We start from the raw sequence: 26,633 nt of genomic DNA, 5'->3' as shown, positions 1-26,633 counted from the left end.
TTAGGTTACCAATAAAAGGTAAGCCTACTACTTCTTTGCTTTCAGCCAGCTGCCTGTTGACATTTTCAGACAACAGTGAAGCTCGCTTCTTTTGCACAACACAACTTTTTAAAGTAAACTTTCCATTCAGAAGCTTTCTATCATCCATTTCGCGTATCGCGCTCACCATTCACTCAAACCGTAACGTTAGCCTACTACACAGTTTGCGAGGCCAAAAAGAATGTTAATCAAAACAAAACAAAATCGCGTTAATCTCGCGATAAAAAAATTAACGGCGTTAAAATGGGTTTGCGTTAACGCCGTTAATAACGCGTTAAACTGACAGCACTAATATATATATAAAGGTATTGTGTGATTTTAACAAATTAAAAGTACTAATTGTCTTACGATAATGGTTTGAGGGCCACAGACACATTAGCCCCACATGCTAATCTGCAAATGTGCAATGTGCTTTCAGCATACATTTAGTGAGCTAGCTAGGTTGGTTTCTCAAGTGTCCATGACAAACAATCAGAAAGTCATTAGTTTTGTGTCATCATCACGAAGTTCAGCTCATGACAGCTTGTTAAGGGAGTCATGTGGTTTAATCAGCAAAATTAAACAGAAAATCATTTTGTGCCTCTACGTGTTTAAAAGTTCACCTTTACATCCAAGATTTTTTGGGTGAACATTGAGAATTTGGAGCAACAAGTTATTTACAGCAGGTGAGCTGCCAGCTCTTCAGTGTAGTGTTGATCACAACTTTAGCTATAGGACCTCCTATGTCTATGATCATAACAGATTGAAAATGCCAGAAAACAATATCCATAGTCAGGTAAGATGCTGCCTGTGTTATACATTGTGATATTTCAGTCTAAATAATACATTAGTTTGAAGTCATGCTTTTTACCTTTTAGCTCTGTTGCAGAAAACGGTTGATGTTTGCTAAGGTTAGCTGCTAAAGTTGTGTGAGGATCTCTGGTTTGGCAAAAGTAATTAATGAAGTCAGGTAACTAACTCTTAACGTTACATTTCGCATGGTTTTTGCAGCAAGCCAATGACAACTCATTTTAACTGATGTAATCTGACTATCTTTAGTTCGCTGAGTAAGATTAGCTAAATTATGTGTCAACAGTTAACTTAGGTTCATAATGAAACTGACGTTTCCAAAAAGGATTTCCCTCTTATTTCTCACTCTTAATTGCATCTCCAACAATGCGGTTTACTACTAGATTTGTGTTCAACTGAATATCTGTCGGTTAAGGTGATTTAAGCAAACAAAGTGATGTTAGTCTATGCTAAGAAAGCATATTAGATTTAAAAATATATTTCATGCTACATTGAACGAGAGGTTTCATAGAGATTTCATTTTTCAACTGGTACTTATTTCGATATTTATTATATATTTCTAATGAGCTTCCTCGTATTGACGTAATTGCAATCTATGTAGCCTGTGTAGGCACACTATTGACAGTGTAGGCTACTGTAGGGAAGAGTGGGGCTGGATGGCACATATTTCACTCTGTCATTTCTGTCATGCCACATGTTAAAAGAGTCTAACCAGTATCAAATGAAGGACTAAAATCTCAGCGACAAAACAGACACTTATGTTCACAGATTATTCCGATTTTTTTTTTGTTCATGATTAAAGTAATTTTGTGCATTGTAATTTGAGCATTTAATTCAAACCAGTACCAGAAACAAACATTCAACAGAATGCCTGCCTATTTTTAATCAAATAACAGTTTGTATAGTGTGTGTGTGTGTGTGTGTGTGTGGCGTCATGCTGTGAAAGCTGTTCTTACATTTCTGCAGGGTTTCAGGCCAGATCTCAAACCTACAGTGTGAATAGACAGGGTGATTAGTGGAACGACAGGACTAGCCTAGACCTTACCTACATAAACTTCAGAAAACAGTAAGAACCTGCTTAATAATTACCCCTGGACTACTGCAGGCAGTAATGTAGTCATCTACATATAATGTTGACCTTTTATGATTACAACTGATACCTGTTCTGAATAGTAGATGGTAGAGCTAGAGTCTTTTAAATGTTGTTGTTTACATGTTGACATCTTGACATGTTATAATCATCACTTTTAATAGTTTTATGTAGCAGCTTCCAGGTGTCCTTTGATCAACACGATCAATTCACTGCTGTGAAGAATTCTGAGCTTGCTAACTGTGAATGTATACACCCTCAATGTCTTAAAAGCTGCAAATCAGCCAGTCTGGTGTCAGGACTGATAGTTAGTTTACCTGATGACCACACATTTTAGCATGACCAGAACTGAGTTTCTGAATTAAGGATTGCTTTGTAAGAGGCATTGCTCTTGCTTCCTAGCTAGTCTGTATCTGAAAATGTCAGGTAAGGTAAAAATATTTCAATAGAAAATCTGACCTATCAGAATGGGTCTGTTATCTGTTCCAGCTCAAGACTCTTGGCTATGACATGTGCAGCAAAAAAATATTTTGTGTTGCCAATTTAGGTCAAACACTAATTTAACTCTAAACAAATGAACATGCTGAAACATTCATGTTTGGTCAGCAAAATAGTGATTCTCATAAGTCATGATGGCTGGAAAGATTTGGGGTCAGAAGCTGTTATGAAATCGGATATCATTTCATACAGTATGATCTGGCTAGCCCAACACATTCCTTTTTCAATATTTTGTGTCTATGAGGCTATTTTCTAGTTGCATCCTGAGATGTGTTGCTTATCGCTACTTAGAGACTCAATCTTGCATCTTCTGATGTTACCGGTGAGCTTTGGAGAAGGAAATGTAGCCTCTGCTGCTTACTTTATTATTAATGTGTCTTTAAAGGATTTCAAAGTGAAGCTCATGCTTTGCCTTTTTTGCGCTTTGACCAGCTTATTTCAGATACATTAGGACTTAGGGGATACCCTTCTATCATCTTGTGGGGCATTTTGACAAATAAGGACACTCCCTTGAAGCCTTGATTTGGCTCAAGGGGCAGAGTCTGCATAACTGTGGACTTGAATAAGGCCTGCATGCTGACAGACATTTCTGCTTGATCACACCACACCCCCTCAGGAAGGGAACACTTGTGCAACATATGAATGATGACCATACAGTTCAGGAGATGAATGGGAGGTCAAAACAAAGAGAAATAAAATGCAGAACTCATCCTGTATTTCACCTCAACTGGTTAACAAATATCATACAATAATAATGATAATAAACATTCTCTCTGTTTCTCTCTCTCTCTCTCTCTCTCTCTCTCTCTATATATATATATATATATACATATGTATATATAATAATAAATAATATAAAAATGTACCCTCTATATTGATCGTGTTTATGGGCCAGTTGAAGTCTGGGACCTGGGCAATTATTCGGACCCCCTGCTGGTCCCATCCTGAACAACTATAAACAAATTATGAAAAAGTAAACAAATGCAAAAAACAAGGATGAAAAGGAAACATTTCCAAAGAATGCATGGCTATATTTATCAGTGTGCATTTGCAGTTAAATCATTCATTAATTTAACATCAATGGATTTTTTTCTTTTTTATTAATTTAAGAATTTAACTTATGGCTCAACAATATACCATGCCAGTTAAGGCTGGTATTTTGCACAAGGTGTGTTTTGGCCTATGCAAGCTGTAGTATAGGTGTATACCTGGCTGTACAGTGTATACTTACTTATAATCCTGATGTCTTAGGGTTATCATTAATATGGTGCTAATTAGCATAGATATAGCCATCAGTCAAAAACCTTATCCTGCCATTAAGGTGTTAACTAAAGGACTGAGGAATATGCTCCTTTGGGTTTCTGTGGAATGCAAGAGGAAGGGTCGAGACGGTGTAGTTTTCCTCCCAGGCCATGTTATAAAACTTTGTTGCGAAACCAATAAATGTGTCAATATGGTGTTTTTTGAAAACATTCTCCATTGTTGCCCAAGCAAAACTAAGTCTAATCAATAGCTACAAATTATAGACCTTGTTATTTTGTCCCAAGAGGCATATAAACTAAGGAATAATGATAATGAACACAAAACAAGCATGGGTAGCACCATTCGGTAACAACTACATCTGTCCCTTTCAGGCAGTGGGGGGTTGTCTTGCATTTGACTGACAGGGACAGCCACACTCTCCTTTTGGTCATCTACAGGTTACTGAATGCTTCCTCGAATGTGTGTTTCAAAAGACTGAAGCATGGCAAAATGTGGCAGCAGAGGAGTAAAACTTTTTCTTCAGCAGAACATATCTGACACAGTGGGGATCCATGGACATATCAAGCTACTATTAACAGTGCCTGCATCAAAGTAGCTGTGGTTAGTAACAGGTGTGAGGTTGCATAAAAAGCATCTCTTTCCCATGATGCATCTGCTCAGGCCACCAATAGGGAAGGGCAGGGCAGTTGTGATGCTGCTTTCTCCAGGGGGTATAAAAAGTAAAACAACCATGTTAGCACTTCTGAGCAGTTGGAGCATTCCCAGCCTTGCCTCGGGTGTAGGGATTGCAAGGTAAAAAGCAGAACTACACGGTGACTCTGTGTAGTTTTGTTTTTGGGGGATATTTCGAGGCTCAACCGTTCTCACCTTGGATTTCTGGAAACACTTTTGGATAAGGAGATTGTTTCGGAAGCTATAGACATCTGGGCAAAGTCCCATCAGTGACAGGCATCCTTGTGATACAAGTAAGTGGCTTTTAATCCACGATGTCAGAGATATGTTATAAAGGTTCATAGGTACGGTTCATAGCTTCAATTTCCCGAGCTCTATGGGAATGCCCTATGCAGTTGTTGAACTGTTGCATGTGCATATGTGAGAAGCATGTTGATTACACACGTTCATCCAGAGATGCTTTTGATAAAAAAATACAATGACGAGATTGTATCAGATTTTGAACTGTCAAGGTTATTTTTTGGTGCAATGATTCAGAAAAGCCAAGAATAGACCCTGATAGCATTAGAGTGGTGTCCCAGCTGGGCCGCAATGTCTTTTTAAGGGAATCAGTGGTAGGGCTATCAGTTGCACCTCCAGCTATGTGCCACATGGTGACTGTCAATCAAGAGAGGGGGACTACTTATTTTTGGAGACTGCCATTTCTGTCATAGTGAATCATTCTTCAGCCATAGAATCTGTTTATACAGTTAACTTTGTACATTTTACTAATGGCTTCTGCTGTAGAGGTGACATGGTTATGAAAATGCTTAGTGTTGTTGAGTTGTTCTAGGTGGAGGTATTTGTTTACTTTTGTCATCTATACCAGAATTTTTGTCTTTTGAATTAAAAGAAAAAGAAAAAAAAACTGAAATCATTGTGGCTTTAGACAATATCATGAAAATATTGACAATGGGTTCAAACTAATTAACACCGATTGTTGCCACAAAGTTGTATGACAGTTTTATCAAAATATATTAAAAAGTCTTCTGTTTGTGTTCTATTAATAATCTTAATTATGGATTTAATTAATGAATGCTGGTACTAGATTTGGGTTGCTGGTACTAGGTTTGGGTTGTTTATTGCAAATATTTGTGTAGTATAGCTATTTCAATTTCATGAGTTAGAATTTTAATTGATTGTGTGTTCTAGTTCTGTTTAGGTTATTTATGTTAAATGGTATTTAATTACCAAATACATGCCATAACTATCTTTAATGTGTTGGCATTAGTGCATTGTAGGACAACTTCAGAATATGTCTTTTGTACATAAAATAAGTATGAGTACTTTTTAAAAACTTCTGTCTTCTATCCAGTGGCCTCTTAGACAGAAAGCCTAGCCGTTATGGACAGCATTTTCCACAGCATCGCTCTGTGTTTAAATATAACTTCACAGCCTGTGCCAGGCATTGCCCTGCTTCTCCCTAATACACTGTCCCCAGTTGTTCGGTTCTTACTGAAACATTTTTCGTAAAATGTGGAAAAAGTGACTCATAACACAGAGCATGTAGATGCAATGTTTTTACAGTACATTTGTGATGTACATGAGTAATTATTTTCTATCAGTTAGGTCAGTGACAGTACCGTAGTGCTTATCTGTAGTAAGATCAGATGTAAGTGATGATTTGTGATTCAAATCTGTAAAGTGATTTAAAAACTTAAATGCTGCTTATGTATGAAAAGACACGCATTACCATCTCTGAGCAGTACATCTGATCTGCTCTGTTACCCAATAACTTGAGTGCGTCTCAGAAGCTATTGGCTTTCCCCCTAGATATATTAGGAGTTTGCATGCATAAACAACTTTCTACCACAGCCATTAAGAAAGAATGTACTGTTGCAAAGTGATGTATTTAAATCTTTCACAATAGAAAAATGCTCACATCATCAGTTCAATTTGGTCATCATAACTGATGTTTCATTTTTGTTGTTGTTATATAGATTTTAAAGTTTTGTTGTTGTGTATATGTAAAAGATTGAACTGTAAATAAGCAGAAAGCTAGTAACAAAATGAAGTGAAGGAAAAATGAACCTATAGAAATGAATGCTTGCAAAGTTGCTAGAGTAGATAGATAAGAGACAGCACAGATCAGAGATTTATTTTTGTATGTGGTATGTAGGCTAAATGTGGGCAAATGTAAATGGTCCAACACATTACATGACACACAGTTGTTTTTTTATGGTCTGGCTCTAGCCCTGGTTTAAAAGCGTATTTTCAGTAACTGAACTGCTCAGTTATACAGAGCTGCCATGTCTTCTTACTTTTTCTGTTTTTTTTTTTTATATTCAGCACACATAACATGAGTTTTCTGTTCAACCTGAACTACTTTTGAGCTACTCATTGTACCTGGGTCATCTGGATTTTTGAATTGTTTCCAAGCCTGAGGTCACAGTTTCCAGTTGCTACAGACATGTCTATAAGCTGTCAATTGGTGCTTGTTTTAACACTTAGACCCTACGGACCCTACGGTCTCTCAGATAACAGACTGCAAAGGACCAGGTGCTAGGGGGGTGACACAAGTGATTAGCCAGTTTAATTCCCCCTCAGCTATATATAGTCCACTTACATTCTCATTGTTAGCTGTGTAACCCAGTTTTACTGGATTTGCTTGTTAGTGACATTATTTTCCTGTTTCTTGCCAGGGTGCCTACCAACATGTCAACACAGGCGCCAACGTTTACACAGCCGCTTCAGAGCGTTGTGGCACTAGAGGGTAGTGCCGCAACGTTCGAAGCTCAAGTTAGTGGTAAGGAGAAGGCCTCTCAGCTGTCCTCACATATCACATTGCAAACATTCATTGCAGGGAATACAGTGCATGAAAACCAGTATCATACACAGTCATGTACACTGAAAGTACACTGTATAATATAAAATCCTTACAGTATGTTGTATAACATACTCACAGGTAATCCAGTTCCTGAGGTGAGCTGGTTTCGTGATGGCCAGGAAATTACTGTCTATACTTAATGTCATTTTTAAAAGAACCATAGTTTACCATAATGTAGCCGATAGAAATGTATGCCTGTGCGACAAAATAATAGGAAATATTTTTTTTTTTACCTTGACTATCTTGATATCCTACATGACTGCATTTGATGTTGGTTACAGCGTTATCTGTAATTGGCTTTAATCATCACTATTGATGCCAGAACTAAAATGAATTTTGCTCACAGGAAATCCAGTTCCTGAGGTGAGCTGGTTTCGTGATGGCCAGGTTCTTTCTGCTGCTGCACTGCCCGGCGTTCAGATCTCGTTCAGCGATGGCCGCGCTGTTCTGATGATCCCTGCCGTGACAGCCGCACACAGTGGAAGATTTTCTGTTAGAGCCACCAATGGAGCTGGACAAGCCACTAGCACCGCTGAACTTCTTGTTACAGGTGATCATTATTGGCATTTCAGCACTATGTATAACGTATGGTGATAACTATGCAAGATATTTACACATCATTACCAATTCATTACATTGTTAGGAAGTCAATACCTTTTTAAGCAAAACAAAAACAAAATGTATGTGTTGATTTTGTTTTTGTGTTTGTGTTTGTGTATGTGTAGCTGAGACCGCGCCACCCAACTTCATTCAGAAACTTCAGAGTGTGACCGTGAGACAAGGAAGCCAAGTGAAACTGGATGTTCGTGTGACTGGAATCCCTTCACCTGTGGTTAAGTTCTTCAGGGAGGGAGCTGAGATTCAGAGCTCCAATGACTTTCAGATTGTACAAGAGGGAGATCTTTACAGTTTGTTGATTGCTGAAGCCTTTCCAGAGGATTCTGGAACCTACTCTGTTAATGCCTCCAACACCAGTGGCCGTGCCACCTCGACTGCTGAACTACTCGTTCAGGGTGAGTTGAGGGGTAGTTGATCAGCAAGTAAAATTTACTTAGGTTATTTGTACCATTTGTCTTGGGAAATTATGTAGTAGCCAAACTGTAAGCAGCCTTTGCACCATGCATGAATACTTTCGAACAATGCTCTGTTGTGTGTATCATTATGCTCTGATTTGAAAAGTACATAAAAAAAAAAGATAATTTACATATACCAAAGATCATCAAGATTGGCTTTTAAATGTCTATAGCCATTGATATCTAATTGAATCTATTGAATCACCAGGTGAAGAGGTTGCAGTGCCCGCTAAGAAGACCAAGACAGTTGTCTCAACTTCACAGATTTCTCAGACTCGTCAGACTAGAGTGGAGAAGGTAACAGATATTCCAATAAATATGTGTCAACCTCAACTTAAAAAGTTGTAAAGTGGTATTGATCCCCCCCCCCCCCCCTGTGTTCTCTACTTTCAGAGAATGGAGGCTCGTTTTGAGTCTTCTTCTATGATGCAAATGCAAGTGGAGGGAGGGGAGGTCACCCATCACCTGGCACACAAGACTCCGCCACGTGTGCCTCCCAAGCCACAATCCAGGTCCCCCCCATCGATGATGTCAAGAGTGGCAGCCACTCGTCACCAGTCCCCCTCTCCTGTGAGGCACGTGAAGGCACCCACTCCTACCCCAGTCAGGTAAACTGATTTTCATATTCATGCCCCATTATATAATGTATTATATATGTGTTCTGGTGTATTGTCGTGCTGAGCACTTAAAACACATAACACATAAAACAGTATTTATTAAAAAGATACTTGCCTTAAAAACGAGCGTATCTCTGCGCATGGTCTCGTGGTGGCATACGCATGATATTTGTAATTTGGAGACTGGCGACACCCAGAGGAACTAACTTGATTGTGCGTACACATGGTCCTATGGCAACAGACTCACTGACACTTTGTTTAAACATGTCTGCCTTTGCCGTGTTATTCCCAGGCCTTCATCCCCTTCTTCGAGACTCTCTGTGTCCCCGATCAGACCAGTGAAGTCCCCCATCACCGCCCGCAGGCTGCTAGCTCAGGGTGCGGACGTCCTTCCACCTTGGAAGCTGGGGGGCTTCATGGCCGAGGGCAGCAGCTACACCTCTATGACCTCAGGATCCACCCACATTCAGTCCAGTTCCTCCACCCAGATGGAACAGCACTTTGAGGCCTCTTATGCCACACGACAGCAAGTCAGCGGGATGGCTGTCACAGAGGTGAGTCAACTTGCTCTTACTAAAACAGGAGCAGCAGTGTCACCTAGTGGCAAAGTTGGGCAGTTTTTTTTTTTTTTTAAACAGTGTATATTCTGGGTATGCTATCCAGTGGCCTACTCCTTACCTTATGTGTGTGTTTCTGTTCTTGACCTTTTAAGTAGTAATTATATTGTAGTAATAGAAATAAGTCTTCTATACATTTTGTGCAACACTTTCCGGTGGCACTAATGATAGGACCTGCATGATGTGGATGAGAATGCTGTGGCAGGCGCTACAGTTTTAGCCACAGCTGACCAGGCTCCTAGCTGTGAGCCACAAGATGATTCTGCTCAGCAGTTCATTACAGAGACCAATTCTACAACACATGTAGAAACTGTAAAAGAGCAGGTAGTTGAGATGCTTTGTCCAAGTCACAGTTGCCTTGACCTGTCACCTTTTCTCTAAATTATTGAGTGTTTTCCACAAGGTTTTGCCTTTTTTCAAATATATTTTCTTTTGTTGTGATATTTTGTGATAATATGTGATCATGTCCTGCAAATGCTCAGGAAATTGATGCCACCGTTAAGGCTGTAACACAGACAGTGGAAACTGATGATGAAGTGTGTACAGATTATATGGCATGTACATCCAATGCATCCAGCAGTGAAAGCTTAAATGGAGAAAGTCCTACTGAATCAAAAGATGAGGAAGAGCTTCTCAGTGAGGTATACTGGCAGTGGTGTCAGTAACATTATTTATAATGATAATTATTTCTTTCCCCAAGTAAAATATTATTTAATTTACAAAGAATCTTTATTTACTTGTAATGTGAGGGGATTATTACAAAGGGCTCTTAATAATCTTAATAGTTCAGTGTAAAGTAATATTTAATAACAGTATGGTCTTACCATCTGAAGAAGTTTACATAGAAATATGTTATTAAAATGACCATTTTTATTCTCTCCATTGCAATATTTGATGGGGGATATCTTAGTCCCCACCAGATGATGAGGGAGTCACAGACATGGAAATACTGTTGACAGGGGTTACACCTGATAGCTCTCTCAAAAGAAATGCAGAAATGAACATCGATGCAACTACATGTGACGCTGCTGAACAGGAGGAGGTAGAGAAAGAAACCGTAGTTTTGTCAACACGGGTGTGTCACTGAGTTTCCATCAACTCTGCATGGTTCATCATCACACTCCACACAGTTGGCGTGAGCATGTTGTCTACTTCAGGAAAACATGAAGTGGTCTCACATTAAAAAAAAGTGTTTCACGGACATAAAAAAAACCCATCACCACTGGCTTGCTGACACTGCTGGAGAGATGATTAATATATGTATCCAAATTGGTGTTTGAACATGTCACTACCGTTTTGCGGCTACAAAGAGCACATGTAGAAATTTGCTGTCACTCGTCAATTCATGTTAATATATTTGTAGACTGTGTCTAATGCCATGGATTATGTGAAATCTATGTGCAAAAAAATTACAGTTAACTGCTTGTTGTCTTTAGGGTGAGGTTGGGAAAAGGGCAGAAGCTGTGGCAACAGTACTAGCTGCTGTTGGCCAAGCGCGTGTCCGAAAGCCCACGTATGCTGAAGGTGACCTTGGTGAAGAGGAAGCCATAGAACTTGACTTAGAACCGCAAGTCATGCTCGTCACAGAGCAACGAGTCAGAACCGAGGCTGTGGCAATGCCCACAACAATTAAATTCGCTCCCTCTGAACAGACTGTTCTTGCCTCCCAGGTTAGAGGAAACAAATGAGAAATTATCTTGCTCAGCTTTTATGATTTCAGTGCATTGTTTTCCCCTGGGTCTCCAACCAAACTTTGATTCTGTTGATTTAGATTCAGAGAAGTAAAGAAATAATCACCCAGGTGGATACTAGCCTTGCACCATCTCCACTTCCGCCGTTCACAGTTTCAAAAGTTACCGTTCCTAAACTTGACCATAGCTATGAGGTAAGCATAGGTAAAATCAGGCAAGCAGGAATGTATTTATCATACACATCATATGGTATAAAACATCTGTTATTTGCATTAAAATAAGAAGAAAAACAAGTAATCAAAACCAATATCCTTTAGATGACAGTATCCAAAACCCTCATCTAACCTGAAGCAAAGTTATCTATGTGTGACCAGTGGTGTTAGCCAGCATTGTCTGGTCTTTATGTAAAGCATTTCAACATTTTGAACATTTTGGGAAATAATGTATCTATAACAGTTTGAAAATAATAAATAAAATGGACAAAAATACTTTAAATACAGCAGGTATACAATGTTAAATACCACTGAGTGTAAAAATACTGGCTTCATAATAGGCAGCAGGAGGGATGGGTACAAATGCCAGACTCCTGATTTAGTGTTAGCAGATGCCATGTGATGATCTTATTATAGAATGTGGAGAACATTGCTAAGTGTAGGTTACTGCTTGCCTGACATACAACCTTTTCTATCAGAGAATTTCTTTGGGAAATGAGTGCAAATCCATCTAATCTAGTTATGCAATTTAACACATTTGTTTGTAATTAGAAATTTTAGTGCCCACATAATATGAATAACCGTAAACAATCAACATTTTTTAGCTCAACAAATACCATGATAGAACTAATGTTTTAATCCACAGGCTTTTTAACTGTAGGAGTAGTGTTAACCCAACTAACGCCTTCGGACAGCACAGACTAATCAGTCTTTGTGTTATGATGTCATGGTAATGCTGTTCTTCTTGGGTTGGTTAGGTTTCAATTGCAGGGTCTGCTATTGCCACTCTGCAAAAAGAGTTGTCCTCTACCTCTGCTGCTCAAACAATCATCAGGCATGTCAAGCCACCATCTCATAGGATCGGGGAGGCAAGATTGACTCCTGAGCCAGTCTCACCTCCGTTTAAAGATGTTGGTGACAGATATCAGACCAGTTTTGAAACACAGTTACAAAGAGAGATAGGCACTTCATTGACAGGTGGCATGGATCAAAAGTACAGCGATTGGGACATACAGGTTTGTCTTCGTTCCTGTGATCGTTCGTGTTTTAACAGTGTCTCTAATCACACCTTAGCGGTCTTACCTGTCCTCCTCCAGCCTAACGAGCTCACCAGCGCTTCACCCAGGATACCTGTCTGCCTGCCCTCTCCTCCCTCTGATCATCTTGTGCTTTTTTATCCTATTTTTCCCCTGCCTAATGTTTCAGATGCTCCATCTTAACCTCTGTCATCACTCTTCCACCCCACTGAATTGCTAGTAGAAAGCTCAGATTCTCCACTGCTGCATTTTAAGACAATTTTCTAAGCCAAATGTTTGTGAATTTTCACAGGTTGTTGAGATGGCAATGATTCCTGAAGCAGTTAAAGAGGCTACTGTTCCCCCTACAATTGTGGCTGTAAGTGCATCCTAAGTACATAGCTTTGATGTGCAGAAGCTACTAATCTAATTTCAATTTTTTTAATTTTTGATTTAATTTAATTCTTTAAATATGACAAATATTCTGTCTTTTATTTGCAGGGATTGAAAAATATGACAGTTACTGAGGGAGAATCTGTGACATTGGAATGCCAGATTTCTGGCCATCCAGCCCCAGGCATTATGTGGTTCAGGGAGGACTACAGAATTGAGAGCTCCATTGATTTCCAAATTACATATGAAAGTGGATATGCCCGTTTGGCAATTCGTGAGGCCTTTGCTGAGGACAGCGGTCGCTTCACTTGCACTTCCACCAACGAGGCTGGAACAATCAGCACATCTTGCTACCTGCTTGTGAAAGGTAAAGAGTATAGAATTTAGTTTAACTGCCATTTTGGCTTTTGTATGCCTTTAGCAAAAACTAAACAATCTTATCTTTCAGTGTCTGAAGAGATCGAGAGCAGAGAGGAGTTAACTACCGTCTCTGAACAAATTGAATCTACACATGAGAAACAGTAAGTGGATGTGTTTGCCTCACTCATTTTCATCCAAGTTCATATTTATTGTTTGCCTAATTTCATGATCACAGAGACAAGAGATTAAAAAGCGTTTTAAATGCTTTCAGGATTACTGTTGAGGCCAAAGAAGAGACTATGTCCGTGGCCAGTGGCTACTCCGAGACTGTTGAAGCCGGAGCCACTGTAGCCCCATTCTTTATCAGGAAACCCACCGTACAGATGCTTGTGGAGGGTGGAGGCGTTGTCTTCGATTGTCAGATTGGAGGCAGCCCCAAACCTCACATTTACTGGAAGAAGAGTGGAGTGCCCCTCACCACAGGATACAGGTGCTTGTTGAGATACCTTCTTATATGTTTGTGTAGTTGATGTCTACATTTTGTTTGCTTGTAATTTGATACATTTTCCATTCACTTTTGTAATTACAGGTACAGAGTAGCCTACAATAAGGAGACCGGAGACTGCAAGCTGGAGATCTCCATGACCTTTGCTGATGACGCGGGAGAGTACTCCCTCATTGCCAAGAATCAGCTCGGCGAGGTATCTGCCTCAGCCCTGCTTCTCTCTGAAGGTTAGTATGATCCAGTGACGCAAACCAGACTATTGTATTCCCTTAAATAAGGTGAATGTAGCAGTGAAATTAAAGCACCCATATTACTGCTTCACCCAATCCTGTTGCTAAAATCTTACTCTATCTTTATTTTTACAGAGGATTATGAAGTGTACATGAAGAAACAGGAAGCAACAGTCACAACAGTGACCACAACCATGGTGCAGGAACCCAGAGTTGGTGATATTCCTCCCGTGGTAGTCAGCGACTATGAGAGAGAGCAGATGGTTATGCAGAGGAAAACACAGACAATGACCTTTGTTAGTGGACAGGTAAAATATACTCTATTAAGAGATGTGAAATTGTAACTTATTTAAGATTGAATTTATTTTGTATTGTTGTGTGTTAATCTTGGATGTGTTGTTCCTGTTTTAAGGAATTCCAAATATCTGCCTTTGAGCAAAAAATAATCCAAGAGATTGAAATACGTATCTTGAGGATTACCTATCAAATGATTGTCACTGAAGACAGCGAAGAGATGGTCATGATTGCAGAACAAGAGGCTAATCAACCGACCTTTGACACACCCGTGAAAAGCTACAGAATCATGGAAGGAATGGGAGTTACCTTCCACTGCAAAATGGCTGGAACTCCCCTCCCCAAGGTCCAACCGACAAACCAACCTTTAATTGCAACTTTGTATCAAAATTTTCTTTGTCATGCAGATTTATGTCTGCCAGGTGTTAATGTTTCATGACACTTATCTCATGTAATTATTTTTACCATAGATTGCTTGGTTCAAAGATGGCAACCGCATCAGGCACGGAGGCCGTTATCAGATGGAGTTTCTTCAGGATGGAAGAGCCAGTCTGCGCCTGCCAGTGGTGCTGCCAGAAGATGAGGGTGTCTACACCGCTTATGCTAGCAACATGAAGGGCACTGCTGTGAGCTCTGGGAAGCTGTACATTGAGCCCACCACCACTGGTGCTGCACAGCCACAGTATCCTCAGCCAGAAGCAGTGAAGCGAATCCAGTGAGCCTCTTAAACTGAGATGACAAATATACAAAATGTTCCAGATAGTATCATTGACATAGTTCAATCTTTTTACATGATTGTAAAAACAGTAATACTAACAGCAATCAAAATAATTTAACTACATTAAGGAAACATTGTGTGCTACTGAAATGCTGGTTTGGTGTACCTTAAGGGTGTTTTATATTCACTTTAAAAATGTCTGATTTTTTTTTTCTTTTCGTAGGTCTTCCTCTCCTCGCTCCTCAAGCCGTTCCCCTGGCCGTTCTCCTGGACGTTCCCCAGCCCGTAGGCTTGATGAGACTGATGAGAGCCAGCTTGAGAGACTGTACAAACCTGTGTTTGTCATGAAGCCATCCTCCTTCAAGTGCTCTGAGGGACAGACTGCAAGATTTGACCTGAAAGTTGTTGGAAGACCCATGCCAGACACATACTGGTTCCACAATGGTGAGTAAGACAATAGAAAATACAAAATTAAACAGGTCTAAAGGGTAGGCTTTAGTAAGATAGTTATTTGAAGTAATTTCATGATTGTGTGGTCTTCAATCACTTTTTTTTTATTTCCTGACACAGGACAACAAGTGGTCAGTGACTACACCCACAAGATTGTCGTCAAGGAAGATGGAACACAGTCTTTGATTGTGGTTCCAGCCATGCCAGGTGACTCTGGTGAATGGACAGTGGTAGCCCAGAACAGAGCTGGAAAGACATCTATCTCCATGACACTGACAGTTGATGGTAGGTTTTGTCACAGATGTTCACATTTTCACATTGCTATGCACTGTTATCAGACATTTAAGATGTTATGTTATGATCCTGCCAACTTTGTTGTGTTTGTCTTTCACAGCCAAGGAACACTTGATTAAGCCTCAGTTCATGGAAAAGCTGAAGAACATGACTGTCAAGGAGGGCACTTTGGTTGAGCTAGCTGTTAAAGCCATTGGAAACCCTCTCCCTGATATTGTCTGGCTGAAAAATAGTGACATTATTTCTCCTCACAAGCATCCTAATATTAAGTGAGTGCTACACTGTAGTATGTTAGAAATCACAAAACTGTCAATTGATGTTTGAATTGTTGGAAAACAAGTTAGAATGTGAAAAGCTCATATGCCCTCTTGAAATTGTTCTTTTCAGGGTTGACGGCAGCAAAGGACAGTCTTGTTTCCAAATTCCCTCAGGAGTAGCTGCAGATAGCGCCTGGTATACTGCTACAGCCATTAACAGAGCTGGAAGAGATACCACTCGCTGCAGGGTCAATGTTGAGGTTGAGTTCACTGAGCCCCCTCCAGAGACCAAAAGGCTTGTTATTCCAAAGGGAACCTACAAGGCCAAGGAGATTGCTGCTCCAGAATTGGAGCCACTGCATCTTCGCTATGGCCAAGAGCAATGGGAGGATGGCGACCTTTATGATAAGGAGAAACAACAGAAGCCCCATTACAAGAAAAAGTTGACATCAGTCAGAATGAAGCGCTCTGGACCTGTGCACTTTGAGTGCAGACTGACCCCTATTGGTGACCCCAACATGATGGTGGAGTGGCTGCATGACGGCAAACCCTTAGAAGCAGCTAACAGGTTGCGCATGGTCAATGAATTTGGCTACTGCAGTCTTGACTTTGAGGCTGGCTATCCCAGAGACAGTGGTGTGATCACTTGCCGTGCCACCAACAAGTACGGTGTTGACCAAACCTCAGCAACACTGATTGTGAAGGATGAGAAGGGCCTTGTTGAGGAAACCCAGCTACCAGATGGCAGGAGGGGGCAAAGAATGGACGAGATGGAGCGCATTGCCCATGAGGGAGCACCGGCTGGAGTCTCTGGTGATGACTATAGTGAAAAGTCAAAGCCGGAGATCGTTCTTCTCCCTGAGCCCGCAAGAGTTCTCGAGGGTCAGACCGCCAGGTTCCGTTGCAGGGTAACCGGTTATCCCACACCAAAGGTGAACTGGTACATCAATGGTAAGCTCATTCGCAAGAGTAAGAGGTTCAAACTTCGTTACGATGGCATCTACTACATTGAGGTCACAGACATCAAGTCCTACGATGCGGGAGAGGTCAAGGTTGTTGCAGAAAACCCAGAGGGTACAGCTGAGCACACTGTTAAGCTGGAGATTGAACAAAAGGAAGACTTCAGAGCAGTTTTGAGGCGTGCCCCTGAGGTTAAGGCCCCAGCACCTGCAGTTCCCTCTGCTGAGCATGGCAGAGTGGCCTTTGACGTTGTCAAAGTTGAGAAATCATCTGAGGTTTCAAAGAGCAAAGAAGTTGTCAAACTCAGAAAGACTGAGAGAGTGGTGCACGAGGTATCAACGGAGGAGACAGCGGAGCTGAGAGGCAAGTTCAAACGCAGGACGCAAGAGGGCTACTATGAAGCCATCACTGCAGTGGATCTGAAGGGACGCAAGAAGGATGAATCCTATGAGGGTATGCTGAAGAAGAGGAAGGAAGAGCTTCTTCACAGGAAAAAACAACAATCTGAGGCTGAGAAGAAGAAGGAAGAAGAAGGTAAAGTCAAGGCTCCCACAATCAGACCAGACAAGGTGGCCCTGTCACCCAGTATGGAAGCTCCTAAGATTAAGGAGCGCATCCAGAGCCAGACCGTCGCTCAGGGTGAGGAGGTGCGTTTCCGCATCAGAGTCACTGGAAAGCCAGCCCCAGAATGCCAGTGGTTCAAAAATGGTGTGCTGCTGGAGAAATCTGACAGAGTTTACTGGTCCTGGCCTGAAGACCATGTCTGTGAGCTGGTGATTAGAGATGTTTCTGCAGAAGACTCTGCTAGCGTCATGGTCAAAGCTATCAACATCGCTGGAGAATGCTCAAGCCATGCATTCCTTTTGGTCCAAGGTAATGTGTACATTTTGTAACTTATCAGTGACTTAGCAGATACTTTGCAGTTAAGCCCTGTTCTAAAGGAATATGAAAATGCTGATTTTTTTTTATATATCTTCCTTCTTAGGAAAGCAAATTATTTCCTTCACTCAAGAATTGGAAGATAATTACGCTAAAGAGAAGGACACCGTTGTGACCTATGAATGTGAAACCAATGAGCCTTTTGTTAAAGTCAAATGGCTGAAGAACAATGCTGAGATTTTCGCAGGTGACAAATACAGGATGCATTCTGACAGAAACGTACATTTCATGTCCGTTTGTATGATCACCATGAAAGATGATGACGAGTATTCCTGCGCTGTTGTTGAGGATGACCATGTGAAAACTACTGCCAGACTCCATGTGGAAGGTTAGTCATATAAATAATTTCATTTAATTATAAATTCCTTTATATGATTCTCAAAAGTATGTATGAGGACTATTTTAACAAAACTAATGGTATACTTTATATTGTTTAAAAAAAAGTGGTGGCTGTGTTTCAGAAAATGTAAAAGTAATGAACATTCCATTTTGCAGGTGCTGCACTTGACATTTTGAAGAAAATGGAAAGTGTTGAAGTGCCTGAAACATATGCTGGAGAATTTGAGTGTGAATTGTCCCGTGAAGATGCTGAGGGAACCTGGTACTTCGAAAACAAGGAGATCACTCCCAGTTTGAAATATGTTGTGTCCTTTCGCCGTGGACGTCACAGTTTGTCTGTGAAAGATGTCAAGAAGGAAGATCAGGGAAAATACACTTTCAAAGTTGGAAATTTGAGCACAAGTGCTTCCCTGAAGATGAAATGTGAGTCCAACCTCCATTAGGAGATGAACTGATGGTGTTTGTAAATAATACATGTATTAATTATGCTATTTTTGTCTCGTTTTAGTGCGTCCTGTTACATTAATGCAAGGCCTCACTGACCTGACTGTCTGTGAGGGTGATATTGCTCAGCTGGAGGTGCGCTTCTCACAGGAGAATGTCGAGGGAACATGGATGAAAAATGGACAGCCTGTCTCTGCCTCTAACAAAATACACATTGTCGTTGACAAACTCACTCAAAAGCTGCTTATTGAAGAAACAAGCAGAGATGATACTGGAATGTATTCATTTGTTGTCCCAGCCCAAGATATTTCTACATCTGGAAAACTTAACATTCAAAGTAAGTTTCTTTAAAGAATTCTTCAAGACTTGCCTTTGGGTTCTACTCTAGTTAGTAGTAGTAGTAGATTAGTTGAAGGCTCTACGCTACCTACTCTGAGTTAATTCAAGTCACTAGAGGTTAATAATGTTACGGACACTCTTTGCTCTCTACACTAAGGTTTTGTCTGGAGAATGTATGTCCTCTTGAAACCACGTCACCCATTGCTTACTGATGAAATTTGTAAAGTGCAAAAGGAACTTTGGGCTGCTGAGAGAAAATTGTGTGAATTTAACTATTTTCTACTGTAAAGAATTTCCTTAACTCTCTACCTCCGCCATCAGTGACCTCCCTCTCTGCTGGTGATTTTGCTGCCATAAGTGCACAATTCATAGTTTTAATTTAAAATGACACTATGAATTTAATTTCATTATGTGCATTACTTAATTTTCTCATAGTTTTTTCCCTAATGTTTTTGTAAGTCACTTTGGACAAAGGCATCTGCTAAATACCTTAACTATAACTATAATTCGTAAACTCTTCATGTCCTTGTAGTTACTTAAGTAGTCTGTATCAGCGGTTAATGTTAGTTATTGATTTCTTTTACAGCCATTGGCATTTTGGCCCCACTCAAGGATATCACTGTGGTTGAGGGCACCAAAGCCGTCCTCGAGACCAAGATCTCTGCAGCTGATGTCAGCTCTGTGAAATGGTACCACAATGAAAAGCTGATGGCAACAAGTAACAGAATCCAGATTGTGGCCAAGGGAACCAAACAACGTCTGGTGCTCAGTAGAGCATTTGCATCTGATGAGGGACACTATAAACTGTTTGTTGGCAGAGCTGATACAAGCTGCAATCTGACTATCCAAAGTATGCACTCGTGCTTCTAACGCACTTTTATTCTATGAATTCAATCAACTTTTGGCTTAACAGTTTTTCACCATACAACTTTGTCTCTTTGCAGAAATTTCCATTGTGAAGCATATGGAGGAACGTGTTTGCACAGAAACCCAGAATGTGACTTTCGAGGTGGAGTTGTCTCACCCTGGTATTGATGCCCTCTGGACCCTGAGGAACCAGCCACTCAAGGCTGGTCCCAAGTACAAGATAGAGTCCAAAGGCAAACGCTACAGCCTTACAGTCGTCAATACTATGAAGGATGAAGAGGGAGAATATACCTTTGCAGCTGGTGAAAAGACCTCCAGTGCAAAGCTGATTGTTTCAGGTATGCTGGGTTAATACAGTGAATTATAGCAACATTTTAGCTGCAGATTGGACTGCCTAACCAACTGAAATCTGAGTTCTTAATTGGTTATGGTGACTGCTTTTAATTTTGAAAGCACAGTTTAGTTTTAATTACTTTTCTTCTATGGTTAATTATACACTCAAGTTAGTGGATAAATCGGATGTTTTTAAAATATTGTTGGACTGATATTATATGTGCTGGTGTGATTCTACAGGTGGTGCCATCAGCAGACCCCTTAAGGACCGGACTGTGGCCGAATCTCAGGGTGTTGAGTTTGAGTGTGAAGTTGCCAATGCCAGTACTGAGGGCAAATGGCTGAAAGACGGCCAGGCGGTTGACTTCAGTGATAATATCCTTAGTGAGAAAAAGGGGGCTGTGAGGCGCCTTATTATTGTCATCACCAGACCTCAGGACATTGGTGAATACACCTACCAGGTGGCCAACTCCAAGACAACAGCCAACCTGAAAATTGAAGGTACTTCTAGACATTCATTTCTTCATCAATGCAAATCTGGCATCTTTGTTGTTTATACTCTATTCTCATGATTAATCTCTTTCAACAGCCGTGAAAGTCAAGAAGACCATGAAGAATGTGAATGTTATTGAAACACAGGAAGCAGAGTTTAGCCTTGAGCTCACTCACACAAATGTCAGGGGCTCTCAGTGGACCAAGAATGGCGTGGAAATCATTCCAAGTGACAAGTATGAAATCACCATGGACGGCATGTTGCACACCCTGAAGATCAAGAACTGCCACACACAAGATGAATCAGTCTATGCATTCAAACTGGGGAAACTCTCTGCTAATGCTAGATTAAATGTTGACAGTAAGTGTAAATGTATTTGATTTTGTTTCGTATTCATCTCGTATCTGTAATATACTACACTTGCCGTTGTTTATATTTTGTTAACCTGATTATTGTTAATTTCGTTTAGCAATTAAATTTGTGAAGAAACCCAAAGATGTGACCTCTCTCTTGGGTGGCTCTGCCTCCTTTGAAGTGAGTCTGTCACATGATGACATCCCGGTGAAATGGATGTTCAACAACACTGAGATCAAACCCAGTACAAGCTACCAGATACTGTCTGAGAGTAAATCACACAAATTGGTCGTGCCGAATGTGACCTCAAACAATGCTGGAGAATATACCGCTCTGGCTGGAAAATTGCAGTGTAGTGCAAACCTACATGTTGAATGTAAGTTTTTCGAAGGGATGATAATATGGGCAATCATAATTTTTTTTATTTTCCACACCCAATGGACAGATTACTAAACATTAACAATTCCTCCAGCTTTAAGAGTGACCAAGCCTTTAAAGAATCTGGATGTTCCTGAGACACATGTGGCAACCTTGGAGTGTGAAGTGTCACACTTCAATGCCCCATCCAGCTGGCTGAAGAATGGTGTGGAGATCGAGATGAGTGAGAAGTTCAGGATTGTGGTGCAGGGGAAGCTCCACCAGCTCAAGATCATGAACACCAGCAAAGAGGACTCAGCAGAGTACACCTTCATCTGCGGAAATGACAGAGTCTCTGCCACTCTGACCATCAGCCGTAAGTTTTCAGTATCAGTATACCTAAATTAGAATTCACTGATCAGATTTTAGGCAATCAAAATATAACATCCCTTTCTTTCTTTCTCTCCTAGCCATTCTTATCACTTCCATGCTTCAAGACCTCAATGCCAAGGAGAAGGACATTATTACGTTTGAAGTCAATGTCAATTATGAGGATATCTCCTATAAATGGTTTAAGAACGGTGTAGAAATTCGGTCCACAGACAGGTGTCAGACCCGAAGCAAACAACTCACCCACTCTCTCACCATACGCAATGTGCACTTTGGTGACAGTGCGGACTACAAGTTTGTTGCTGGATCAGGAGAAACATCTGCAAAACTCTTTGTAGAAGGTAATATAACTTTCAAAACAATATTGTAGAAGACATTTGAAACCTGCATCCATTTTCTGATGTTTCTTTGTATTCCAGCTCGTGTGATTGAGTTCACAAAGCACATCAAAGACATCAAGATTACTGAAAAGAAGAGGGCAACCTTTGAATGTGAAGTGTCTGAGCCCAATGTTCATGTGATTTGGATGAAAGACGGACAGGAACTGGAAATGTCTGAAAGGTATGTTACACCCTATCTAGTCTTGGGTGGGGGGGGGGAGCCCCAACATAATTATCGTTTAATAATACTCGTCATTAATTGCTATTGTGTTGTCTTATGTAGGTTCAGGTCGGCCACCGATAATTGCCAGCACTCCCTGGCGATTCAGTCATTGCGTATGTCTGATGCCGGAGAGTACTGTGTGGTTGCCGGCTCAAGTATGTCAAAGGCTCGCCTCACCGTGGAGGGCCGCGATGTCCTCATCAAGGAACCCTCTGAGAGAGAGATCACAGTAATAATCACCTCAGTACAAAATAAACTTCTTGAAAGGCTTTTTTTTCTCTTCACACTGTTCTAACCTCTGAATATTTGTTTTAGGTTGTTGAGAAACATAGAACTACATTTGAGTTTGAAGTCAATGAGGAGGACATTGAGGGCCGCTGGCTGAGGAATGGAGTTGAGATCCAGTTTCTCTCAGAGGAGCGGTTCACCTATGTGACCATTAGGAAGATCCATCGTCTGACAATCACTGAGATCTTCAGAGCTGATGCTGGAGAGTACACCTTTATCGCTGGCAAGAACAGTAGTGTGATCACACTTCATGTCATGGGTAAGTATTATGGATTGTGAGCCTCAAAATCTTCTAAATTCCTGCACCCTGTTTGGTGAATTAAATCAAAAAATCAGTTTGGTAAATTCAAAATGATATGTATAATGAACAGTTATCAGTTTGTGCGCTGATCCTCTTATTATAATATCCTATTCTTTAGCCCCAGAGCTTCCCAAGATTGTTAGGCAAATGCACCCCCTGACCGTGGTGGCCGGCAGGATGGCGAAGTTCTCAGTGGAGGTCAAGGGCACCCCAGAGCCCCAAGTGACCTGGTTTAAGAACTCTCAGCAAATGTATCATGGGGCTGAGTGCAGTATCTTTAAAGATGGTGGGGAGCACACACTGATGCTCTCTCAGGTCTACCCAGAGGACTCAGCTGTCTACAGCTGTGTGGCAAAGAATGACGCTGGTGAGGCCACTAGCTCTGCTGCTCTCCATGTTGAAGGTAAGATTTAAAATGGTCACACTGTCTCTGTCTAAAATACAAACCGGCAGTTTAAAGCAAAACAGATACATAAATACTATATGTACAAATATGTAAATGACAAATGTATGGAATTTTGAGTTCTATTTTCTCTTTTCTGTTGTCAATTTTCAGTGCCAGATGTGATTACACCTGTTTCACCTCCCGTGCTTGTTTTCCCAATTCCTGACACGACTGTTGATGAGGGAGAGTGTGTTAAACTCAAATGCAATTTCACTGGAGATGGTAAGACATTTGTGTGGTATTAAATTATTACCAAAATCAGGGAAAGTCGCAGATAGGTTACTAATTTCATCCCTCCACCCTTGATATCCATAGACTTGATTATCACTTGGTATCGCAAAGACAAGGAGATCCAGAAGTCAGCCTCCTTCAAAATGACTCAGTATGATGATTATTGCCAACTGGAGATTTCCAGAGTTTTCCCCGAGGATGAGGGAGAGTACACTTGTGTTGCCCGTAACTCTGCAGGAACAGTCTCATGCTCTGCCAAGTTAACTGTTCACGGTGAGTTCCTAGTATTTTCATTTTCATGTGTATATATCTAGTGTATATATGTTTTTCAATTTATATTTGCCTCTAGAAAACACATTTAGAGACTGTCCTTTGTGTGTATTCATTTGTATAAGTCTGTAGTTATTGACTTGCAACTGGACTGTGGAAGAATTTGCATGATATCTTGCACCTGAGAAAAAAAGAAAAAAAAAAGTATTGTATCTCACTCTTCTATGATTTTGATTTTATGATCAAAATGGTAGTTTTCCAATGGCAAACTTCCTTACAGATGAAACCAATTAAAATCTCAAAGCTGCATGTCTCTCCAAGTCATTCCGTAAAGCATATTGATAGTAATTGGTGACTTTCATTGTGCGCACCTCAAGCTGCCTGATGCCTTCTAGGAAAGTGGCCTGATTCCACTCTAGTGTATCTTGGTTGCCGAATCCAGATATATACTTCTTAAGCCAACAAAGACTGTTGTCTTTCATTTCGATGAGATGACAAACACTGCTCCTCTCACAGCTGGTGCTTTTTCTGAGCATGCTAGAAATCTGTGCATATCAATGTTGCTGGACAGCCCATTTACATAGCTTCTCTTGCGCTAAACAAAAGTGGTTGAACTGAACTGGTTAAAGTGGTCAAATTAACGCATCTTTATAAAAGGACTAATGAAAACCTCTTTCCAAGACTTCTTTTTTTAAATCTTTAAATATCTGGGACATCTTCTTGAATTGTTTTTGATTTCTTATTAACACTTATTAACAAGGTTGAATTTTATTTCAGACATTTTGAAATTGACTTTGAATTACAACATTATAGTTGAATCTGTTTGATTTATAACTCATTTGATGTTGTTAAATAATCTTTGTTTGACAACAAAAACATCAACCAGATCTTCATTCATCAACTCCTTTTTTCATCAAAGCCTTTCAAACACAAACTCACAAATGATTTTTATGAAGTGCCTAATTTCATTTTTTTCACCGCTCAGATGTCAAAACTCTAGATAGGCAAAGTATGTCAAGCACTGGAAGCTCTCTTGTGGAGAGTGTGGAGAACTCTCGTGGGAGTCCAACCTTGACTCTGAAAATGAGCGATATCAGAGTGAGCGCTGGTGATCTGGCGCAGTTCAACTGCTCCTTTGATGGGAAGCCATTTTCTGATATTGTATGGGATCATAATGGACGAACACTTACAGTCACAGAGAGGGTGAACTGTGCCCAAAATGGAGATTTTCTGTGTCTTACCATTCACAATGTCCAACTTGTTGACGAGGGGAGCTATCGCTGCTCTGTAAAAAATTATAATGGCGAAAACAGAACCTCTGCGCAGCTCAGAGTGGAAGGTGGATATTTTCATATTTTCCCTTTGTGGTCCATTCCATCCCATCCTGCTTCCTGCTGGTGCTATTTAAACATTTAATATTTTCCTTGAAGCTATAACCAATTGTATTTTTTTAATGTAATAACCAATTTAATAAACTTAGGTTCATCCATGACAAGCCTGGCTTAACATCATCGCCCCATCACACTAACTCTTTGTTCAGTGCTAAAATAACAGCTCATTGATGGATTTAATACCTAATAAATTTCCCCTAACTTTATTCTCACCCAGCTAAAGAAGCGAACCCCAATGCAGAAACGCCTGTTCCTTGTGATTCTCAAAGTAAGGCACCTGAAAGTGACAGAGAGTCCACTATACAGACCTCTGAGCAAGATAAACAGGAGCCCTTAAAGAATCTTGGACCTCTTGCACCCTCCTCCCAAAGAATGCAGTGGCTTATAAGCAACCATTATTTCCCTGACGTTTTTCCCTGCGAAGAAAGGGATATATATGGTGGCATTCAACCAGAGCTCCTTCTGAAACTTGCCCCTGAAACTCTCGCCAAACAAAGAGATGACGTGTCTCAGTTATATGTTGTAAAAGCAGCAACTTCTCCATGTGTTCTTTGGCTCCATGATCAGTTAATTGTCGAAGAGCCTGTGTCATTCTCAATGAGACACGATGGTCCCGTCTGCTGCTTAAATGTAACGAATGGGGGCTTTGGTCAATGGGGGACCTATACTTGCAAAATTATCAATGCAGCAGGAGACTGCGCGTGCAGCATTCCCCTCAAACTGAAGACAGGTTGGCATTTGCATGCTTTAGTCCTTACAAGTACATTTGTGAACTTGGACACTCATTAGTCTTCACCATGCACATCTTCTTTGGTAGTGACATCTCTTGGACAAATATGAACCCACATTAAAACACTGGCTGTAAACAGTTCACATAGGAATACTTTGCAGCTGGTCCCTTTGGAATAGTCACTTGTTTACACTTGGTTTGCATTTAAATGTAGGTGGCATGAATGGTTTACATGTCTTTTCTAAAAAAAAAAAATGTGTTGTCTTTACAGCAGCTAAAGTGGACGAGACTGCTGACCAAGGAGAACTGAGAGGTAATTACATTCTTTAAAATATAAGCCTTTTCAAATATGTATTTGTCTGCATTTGTTTTCAGAATGATTGAGGTGACGTTCTACATAAGTTACAGAGGTCTCACATAAATGTTGCATCCTGTGTTGACAAATTTGTATTATAAACATGAATTCCTATTCCAGGAACAGTGTTGTGGTTGTCAAGTGGTTTTGTTTCAATTTGGACATCTGTATTTTATATTTTTAAATTGTTTCAGAAATTATGATATTACACATTCTTCATATCTATGTATGCTAGCTGGAAAGTAACATGATAACACAAA

General features: G+C 40.4%; 1 protein-coding gene across 12 annotated transcripts in view; it reads left to right on the top strand.

Moving 5' to 3' along the window:
• Positions 1 to 4,408: 4,408 nt before the first annotated feature.
• Positions 4,409 to 26,633, top strand: part of ttn.1 (titin, tandem duplicate 1) — a 143,481-nt gene continuing 121,256 nt past the window's right edge. For 7 of the 12 annotated variants that reach the window (XM_031585731.1, XM_031585714.1, XM_031585697.1 and 4 more), the window contains exons 1-41: positions 4,409 to 4,644; positions 7,033 to 7,136; positions 7,564 to 7,767; positions 7,943 to 8,230; positions 8,499 to 8,587; positions 8,684 to 8,898; positions 9,200 to 9,461; positions 10,007 to 10,165; positions 10,435 to 10,599; positions 10,961 to 11,194; positions 11,296 to 11,409; positions 12,186 to 12,443; positions 12,757 to 12,822; positions 12,945 to 13,203; positions 13,285 to 13,357; positions 13,468 to 13,686; positions 13,786 to 13,928; positions 14,067 to 14,239; positions 14,344 to 14,571; positions 14,696 to 14,940; positions 15,167 to 15,387; positions 15,514 to 15,678; positions 15,788 to 15,956; positions 16,075 to 17,777; positions 17,890 to 18,171; positions 18,339 to 18,605; positions 18,691 to 18,963; positions 19,552 to 19,815; positions 19,910 to 20,170; positions 20,406 to 20,666; positions 20,755 to 21,018; positions 21,128 to 21,388; positions 21,485 to 21,745; positions 21,840 to 22,100; positions 22,179 to 22,320; positions 22,423 to 22,591; positions 22,678 to 22,909; positions 23,070 to 23,354; positions 23,508 to 23,618; positions 23,712 to 23,900; positions 26,290 to 26,331. In XM_031585731.1, the coding sequence (XP_031441591.1) occupies positions 7,046 to 7,136; positions 7,564 to 7,767; positions 7,943 to 8,230; positions 8,499 to 8,587; positions 8,684 to 8,898; positions 9,200 to 9,461; positions 10,007 to 10,165; positions 10,435 to 10,599; positions 10,961 to 11,194; positions 11,296 to 11,409; positions 12,186 to 12,443; positions 12,757 to 12,822; positions 12,945 to 13,203; positions 13,285 to 13,357; positions 13,468 to 13,686; positions 13,786 to 13,928; positions 14,067 to 14,239; positions 14,344 to 14,571; positions 14,696 to 14,940; positions 15,167 to 15,387; positions 15,514 to 15,678; positions 15,788 to 15,956; positions 16,075 to 17,777; positions 17,890 to 18,171; positions 18,339 to 18,605; positions 18,691 to 18,963; positions 19,552 to 19,815; positions 19,910 to 20,170; positions 20,406 to 20,666; positions 20,755 to 21,018; positions 21,128 to 21,388; positions 21,485 to 21,745; positions 21,840 to 22,100; positions 22,179 to 22,320; positions 22,423 to 22,591; positions 22,678 to 22,909; positions 23,070 to 23,354; positions 23,508 to 23,618; positions 23,712 to 23,900; positions 26,290 to 26,331 (9,568 nt within the window). In that variant the 5' untranslated portion in view covers positions 4,409 to 4,644; positions 7,033 to 7,045. The remainder of the gene's footprint in view (positions 4,645 to 7,032; positions 7,137 to 7,563; positions 7,768 to 7,942; positions 8,231 to 8,498; positions 8,588 to 8,683; positions 8,899 to 9,199; positions 9,462 to 10,006; positions 10,166 to 10,434; positions 10,600 to 10,960; positions 11,195 to 11,295; positions 11,410 to 12,185; positions 12,444 to 12,756; positions 12,823 to 12,944; positions 13,204 to 13,284; positions 13,358 to 13,467; positions 13,687 to 13,785; positions 13,929 to 14,066; positions 14,240 to 14,343; positions 14,572 to 14,695; positions 14,941 to 15,166; positions 15,388 to 15,513; positions 15,679 to 15,787; positions 15,957 to 16,074; positions 17,778 to 17,889; positions 18,172 to 18,338; positions 18,606 to 18,690; positions 18,964 to 19,551; positions 19,816 to 19,909; positions 20,171 to 20,405; positions 20,667 to 20,754; positions 21,019 to 21,127; positions 21,389 to 21,484; positions 21,746 to 21,839; positions 22,101 to 22,178; positions 22,321 to 22,422; positions 22,592 to 22,677; positions 22,910 to 23,069; positions 23,355 to 23,507; positions 23,619 to 23,711; positions 23,901 to 26,289; positions 26,332 to 26,633) is intronic. The other 5 variants (XM_031585668.1, XM_031585678.1, XM_031585689.1 and 2 more) reach the window with 5 other exon arrangements.

The sequence above is a fragment of the Clupea harengus genome, chromosome 2, assembly GCF_900700415.2.
Source record: "Clupea harengus chromosome 2, Ch_v2.0.2, whole genome shotgun sequence".
Classification (NCBI taxonomy): Eukaryota; Metazoa; Chordata; class Actinopteri; order Clupeiformes; family Clupeidae; genus Clupea; species Clupea harengus.
Note: the sequence above shows the minus strand (reverse complement) of the source record. Positions and strands in the feature narration are given on the sequence as shown.